Source organism: Montipora capricornis, chromosome 1, assembly GCF_036669925.1.
Source record: "Montipora capricornis isolate CH-2021 chromosome 1, ASM3666992v2, whole genome shotgun sequence".
Classification (NCBI taxonomy): domain Eukaryota; kingdom Metazoa; phylum Cnidaria; class Anthozoa; order Scleractinia; family Acroporidae; genus Montipora; species Montipora capricornis.
Window position 1 is genome coordinate 5,185,981 of NC_090883.1, and position 7,056 is coordinate 5,193,036.

Consider the following 7,056-nt stretch of genomic DNA (forward strand, 5'->3'; position numbering starts at 1 on the left):
CCGGGATCTAAGAAAAGGGGAAACGGGAGAAGAGATATGAGAACAGAAATACCCCAAATCAGAAAATATAGACGGAGTCCCCAACCAGGAGAGAGCAACCTCAAACGACTGATAACAGGACGTCCGCCGACTACTGAGAAATGCAGTATGCCAACGGGGGTTACTCACCCAGGAGAAGGTCCTAGCCCCCCTCGCCCCACACAAGTACACACAACGACCGAAGTACAATGATAAATTACTCTCTATTGCAACACGCTCTGAATTATTGAACAGGCCTAAACAAGGCAAACTACTTTTTAAGTTGCCCAGAGAATCTGCCTCTCTTAGGTGGAGGACCAGAAGCAGCCCTCTGCGGCAGATGGAGCGGGCAGGAATTTTGATAATGGCCAAACTGGTAACAATAACAGCACTGAACCGAAGAGCGGTTTACACGCCCAGCGCCCCTATAATAACTGAAGCTGCAAGAGGCCAGTGGAGAAGAGATTCGCATTGCCTTATCCACTTTAGCTATGGACTCCAACACTTTCTCGTGATCCTTATCACCGAGCAACACCTCCAGGTACTTCGTAAATTGGACATCCGTCGCGCCGGTCTTTTCTCTCAAGGCCTGAAAGACTGCCTCAAAAAAGCCACTCTTTGGATGATTAGCCTCTTTAGCTACCATTTTGAGATTCAATAGACGATCCAATGCACGATCCTTCGTGAACAATGGTGACTTGATCAAATGTCTGCATTCTTCCAAACACGAGTCCAATGAGTCCACGAGTCAATGTAACACCAAATAAAACAAAACAAAACCAAAACCGGAGCAATAGTAAGCCATTGGGATTAAAGCCACAAGCATATGCTCCTCGCCAGACAGGCGTAAAGAACAAAAACATTCACAATTCACTGCCACACAGGCAGGAACTCCTCGCCACCCAGGCGAATCAAATCTCTCAAGTTGACTGCCACACAGGCAATAGCTTATCGCCACACAGGCGAGAAAAAAAGCGATAGCTGGAAGTGAACATCAGCATGATCAGAGATGACAAAAGGAGAACCAATTGTTAAGTTCAATAATTGATAAGCACGTAATCGCAATGTGCCCTTAAGCAAATAAGGATTAATTTCACTTGTATTTTCAAAGTTTTCCAAATTGCCCTTGTCACTTTATGACTCTGGCAATTTTTGTAATACTCATTTTTTTTTATATAAAAGCAACTTTTCTGGCTTGTCAAGTTTCCACACAAGTAAGTAAAAAAAAACCTAGAATATTGGACGTGCATAGTGAGAACAAGCATGTAAACTCATATTTCCTGTCCATAACTTTAAGGCCAGGTTTAAACGTTGCATTTTACATGCGCTGTATCTCATACTCATTTAAGTTTACTTGAAGTAAAGAAGTTCGGCATTTCATTTAAACGTTGCATTTAATTTTGCTGAATTTAATTCTTGAGTGTGAGTGAGAGCTTCATTCCTAGACTCCGCTCTAAGTTCCCCGCCAATATGGCTGACAAAGATAAGAGGACATCTGCATTTGCAGCTTTTATGCCTCTCAAACACCATTCACACTAACAGGAACTGGTGACTTCTAATGCAGATGGCAGTGCATCATCTGCTAGCAAGAAGACGGATTCTGTATGTTTGTTCCCTTGTTATGCTTTTGGTATCGCAAAGAAATGGCATAGCATGTCTCCCTCGACGCTGATCGTCCCGTTGTTGAAAGCTAGCAGAACCTACATTTGGTTGGTTTAGAAGCTGATTAATTTTCATTTCATGTTCACCGGACTTGTTCATTCCAACCCTCAAGAAGCTGATTAAATCTTTCGTTGGATCATTATTAACAACAGCTGCAAGTTTTCCTTTGGTTTTTCCTTCTTCCTTTTCTTGATAGGAATGGAAAATCCCCCTTCAGAATCCTCATTATTTTCTAAATCATCTTGAAGTGATTTATCCACATTGACTGATTTGGAGGACGTTTCTGAACTGGTAGGCTACTCTAAACGAGAGGCCCTATGAGTTGGTCTGGTTGGCAGCTATCTCTCGTTTGAGCTACTGCAAATAGAGGCTTAAACCAGTTGCCATGTCCTCGGTCTTCTTGGAATCTTTTGATCCCTGTGGCTTTTCGTATGGTGAGTGCTGCTTGTTTGTTTTACGCTAATTTAAACTCTTTACCCCTTGCAGGAGCCCTTTTGTTCAATTCAGTCAAAATTTCCTCATAAGTTTCACCATTCCTTGGGCACTTGGTGTTAGTAAAAATGAGCTTTCTCTTGTAGTTAGTATTGCTCTCCACAACATCAATGAAGTCGTCAATATCCTCAGGGCTCCACTCTGATTTACGGCCACATTTTACATATATTTTTTATTACAGTTCAATGACAATAAACAACATGATCATAAGGATAGTCTACAAGACTCATAGACCCCATGCAAAGGCAGACCACCTAAAAATATAGATACAGCTATTTCAAAAAATGTTGTCGAAAGAAAAGCAAACATCCCATAAGCCAAGACTGAAAGGTAGTGTGGGTAGTTTCAAATTGGTCTTCATTGCTGCGGTTAAAGTCAAATTTGCAATAACCAGCATGACTTCAATTTCCACCGTAAATATTTCTTTATGTGTTTTAAAAGAGAAAAACAACAACAGCTCACATTCATATTTCCTTCGAGAAGTGCCATTATTTGACAGTGTTAGAGGCCTTAAAGACTATTTGTTGGAAAGATAGAGAGAAGAGCTTTTACTGCCAGTAGATACCTCTTTCCATCTTGGATACTTTGGTGATGGAAACATTAAATTTTCAATCACTTCAGAAATTCAGTTGGGCGAAGCGCTATCTTTAGTCAAAAAAGGCATGGTTACTTTGTGAGTGGACCCACATCTACCTAAGGAAAATCAACTTCCCTTAGTTGCGGGGAAGAAAAGGAAGGTGTGTAAGTTTATGTGTACAAAGTGATGTAATGGTAAATATAATTATTGTGCTTATCGATGCAATATTTATTTGACTCAAATTAAAAGCCCTATTTTGCTCTGTCAGTGGAGACTCATGGCACTCCTGTAATTGAGGACGAGTCCACAGTTTTTAATGCATGCCTGTCAAGGCTACTGAAGAAACATGGCCAATTTCCTGAGTTCAAGCTACAATGCTGGGCCAGAATGTTAGTAAGGAAAAAATAAATTTTCCCACAAGCCATGTAAGTCATTTTGTCATGGTAACCGATGAATAGGCATTAGCCTGCAAGCAAGCTCTCCGTTGGGGTCTCGCGTGAGATTCTCGGGTGCAAGTAGTGGATCGGGTGCGGATTGCGAAGCGAGGCCACAAGCGGCTTGGGGCAGGGGTGAGAGAAGGCGAGCTTGCAACGATCACTGAAGAAATTTCATTTTCACCCCGGAAACCCTAGGGCGGCAAGGGTTGGATTGAATTTCACTGGAAGTTGACAGGCTTTTCAATCAAACCACTCAAAGCGCGCGAGCCATTCGAAGTCAACATGACGGACAAGCAGCTGGATGCTTGTATTTTGGAGGTTTTAAGTAAGTTTCAGTCTGCATCAGGCGTTCTGTTCCAACTGAAAGAACAGCAGGTTACTGCGGTGAAAAATCATCTTTTAAACCATAACGTTCTTGCCGTGCTACCAACGGGATACGGAAAGAGTTTAATCTTCCAGTCGTTTGTGGTGGTGAAAGAACTGGTGGAGAATGTGAAAGCTTGTGTGGTGGTGATTTGCCCATTAACCAGTATCATTCAAGATCAGATCGCCGAAGCAAAGTCCCTGGCGATTGCATGTGTATCTCTCCAAGACATAGAAGAGATTAAAGAAAATACATTTCAACTTGTGTTTTCCTCAGCAGAACGAGTGATGGAGAAAGACTTTAAGAACTTACTACTATTGCACAAGAGCATTTGTGGTATCGTAGTTGATGAGAGCCACACAGTCAAAGCGTGGACTGGACGAAGGTTTGTTTGTATTTTTTTTAATTTATATCGATCGTTATTCTTTTGTACTCCGAAACTGGCAGGCAACAATCTCGCCCCTATTTGAATTTTTTTCAAGGCATACGAAGAATTTACGTACAGTATAAGCTTAATTAATGTACATGTATGTAATATCATATTTCATGACAAACATCATATTTCATGACAAACATTTTGTGCACCTCTCCTTGCCAACAGGGAGAAGGTCAAAGGATTCCGAGAAGCATTTGGGCAGCTTTAATTTCTATCCTGCAGTCGCTTTGCAATCCAGGTCAGTAAAAAATAACTTTGTACAGTAGCATTGCTATATAGCTTACACATATTGAGCATGCTTCTGTTGTTTAAAAGGTCTTTTGATAATTCGAAAGAAGAATTATAGATCCTTTTCGCACAACTGTGAAACATTTTACTATTCACTTTCGTGGTTATTGCTATATTGATTTTTAAAATCATAGATACACCATTGCTGGCACTTACTGGAACAGCCGACAAGGGAACTACAGAAGCAATCATCACTAAAAGACAGGGTGGAGTTATTTGTACGTCCAAATATAACGAATATTAGGATTTCAGTTGTTAAGACCAAGAAAGATGCAGCATTTACACAACATCACTGGATATCAGATTGGTCCCAAGACTTTATTGTTTTGCAACACCATGAAAGATATAGCTGAAGTGGCAAATGAAGTTGGGCAGAAATGCATATTTCCCAACTGGTTCTTTCCAAATGGCTGAATTTACCACTCAATGACCTGGCAAGAGAATAAGGGAAGGATTATCAATTCCATGAAAGGAGAGGGAAAGAAATGTGTCATCATTGCGACTTCTGCTCTGAGCATGGGGGTACATTTCCCTAATGTGCGATATGTTGTCCATTGGGGTCCTGCTCGTAACCTGTTGGACCATCACCAGCAGTCTGGGAGAGCTGGACGGGATGGCCTATCATCAGATGTTGTAGTTATTTATCATTGTCACCAACTTAGCCATTGCGAGGATGATGTCAAAACATTTGTTCAATCTGATGGATGTTTGCGTGTTGCCAGCTATGGACCCTTAGATCCTGCTGTGCAATCTCTCAAGCTTCCTCATAGCTGTTGCAGCAACTGTTGCAAAATATGTGTGTGTGGTGAAAATGGTTGCATATTACCTAATCTCCCATTTCTGGTGGAAGCAGAGAGTTCAGAAACACAAGTACTGAAGAGGAGTCGAATATTGACATCTTTTGATAAGGAAGTGTTAAGGGAGGGCCTTATTGAACTGAAAGACCTTAAAGAAGGCCATGGTGCTTTGTTTGAATATACTGGCTTTTATGCTGAGCTGATTGAAGACATCATTGAGCAAAGTCAGTTCATCTTTACTTTACAAGATTTGATGAAAACAAGTCCAGTTTTTTTACTTCAACATGCCATTGCAGTTCTTGAACTTTTTTCAGAAATGTTTCAAGATATATGTGGACTGGATGATTTGGTTGCATTATTAGGACGACAAAACTTGTTTGAGGAACCTTTACCTCCATGTTTTGTGAGTAATTTTGATTTATCAGATTCTGACTCATGTGACGATGAACTGGATGACCTTGACATTTTGAGCAGACATTACTTGCTAGGCACCTAAATCTTGAATGCAAAATTGCCATTGCTCAAGATATGTTTGCTTAAAACCTTCTTCTGCATTACTTAAGGTGATTCCCTGGTTTTGCATTGTGCAACCCTACTGCACATAATTTCTTGCGTCATTGGCGTGCGCAGTAGCGTAGGCACAATGATAAAATGGGGGATTTCCATCAACACCAAGCCTAATCCGTCAAGCAATGGGTATTTTCTGCTGAAGGAGCACAGTGCGAGTAGTTGCTGTATAGCCAGTTTTTTTTGGCAAATTCATAAAATTGTACGGAAGGAGCCATTACAAGTTGAACAGGTTACACAAAAGATAAATCTATTTTGGAGTGTTAGGTACTCACAAAGGCATTCAAATAAATTTTTAGGTATGTACTTGAATTAATGAAAGAATGACACCATGCTCCAGGTTATATGTTGGACTACATTTTTAAAATCAAGCTAAATTTGTCCAACTTTGAGGGTGTCAAATAGCCACATTCATCAGCATCATGCCATGGAAACGAGCACGGTAACCCCCCTTTTTATTACATTTTTGTTATCCCTTGACATATTATAACACTGCAAAGTTTCATTGGAAATCTACGACAAGTGTTATTTCTAGGGAATCACGTGAAGTGTTGGCACAGTTATGTTCAGTTTTGCAAGCAATTATCAGACCAAGCCATTTTGTACCTACTGTAGTTGCCATATCTCACAAGTTAAATCTGTATGGCTATCTTGTAGTGTAAGGTAGAGAATGCTTCACTTTGTAAAAGACTAATTGCATATTTCTCATGTTTGGTAACAAATTATATATGGGTTTATTTTCAAGCTGGAATTTTCTGAATTTCTTGAACTTTATTCAGCCTTTCTAAATGCTCTGCAAAATCTGACATTTGATTTGCAGGCAATATAACAAAACCGCACAAATTAAGATGCATGCCACAGTACATTTGCAGCTTACATGTAAGTTTATTTCCAAGTTATGAGAGTACATATTCAAGGCCTTGAAAGTCCCTGAAAACCTCTGCTCTTCATTTCTGGTCCTTGAAAGTCCTTGAATTTTTTTTGACTCGCATTTTTCATCTTGGAAAACTTCAGTAAAAATAATCAGCCACTCAAGTTGTGTCATACAAAGGCGGTGAGCTGTGGGGTCGAGAATGGTTACCAGTGCCTTTGCATTGTTTTCATGCATGTACATTTTGGTAAATGAGCAAGAATTGTACTGTCAGATTATTTCCATGGGTAAATTCCTCGACATAAATAAAAGAGATCCTTGAAATGTTAAAATTTGGCCCTTGAAGTGTACGAACCCTGTATAACTGAAGCCTGGAGTTTTAACCTGGCTCATAAATTGAAGCCCATAGTTTAATTTTCTCTGACATCCAGCTGTGAAGTTCCCTGTAGTCCAAGGTACTGAGCAGGTTAAGTGGAAAGTTTTCAAATGAAGGATAACAGTCCCTTCCTTTTCTTAAATTAAAAACACTATCCTGGTTCAAATCTTT

General features: G+C 40.1%; 1 protein-coding gene across 1 annotated transcript; it reads left to right on the forward strand.

Annotated features, from left to right (window-relative positions):
* The first annotated feature begins 3,468 nt into the window (after positions 1–3,468).
* On the forward strand, positions 3,469–4,472 carry LOC138055322 (uncharacterized). The gene is made up of 2 exons (XM_068901293.1): positions 3,469–3,935; positions 4,409–4,472. Exons 1-2 carry the CDS (start codon positions 3,469–3,471, stop codon positions 4,470–4,472), a joined length of 531 nt encoding a protein of 176 aa, XP_068757394.1.
* The last annotated feature ends 2,584 nt before the right edge of the window (positions 4,473–7,056 follow it).

Excerpts from the sequence above, each read along its gene's own strand:
- LOC138055322 (XM_068901293.1), top strand. The coding sequence starts at position 3,469 with ATGACGGACAAGCAGCTGGATGCTTGTATTTTGGAGGTTTTAAGTAAG. Across the intron at positions 3,936-4,408 it reads AAAGCGTGGACTGGACGAAG|ATACACCATTGCTGGCACTT; the intron begins GTTTGTTTGTAT and ends TTAAAATCATAG.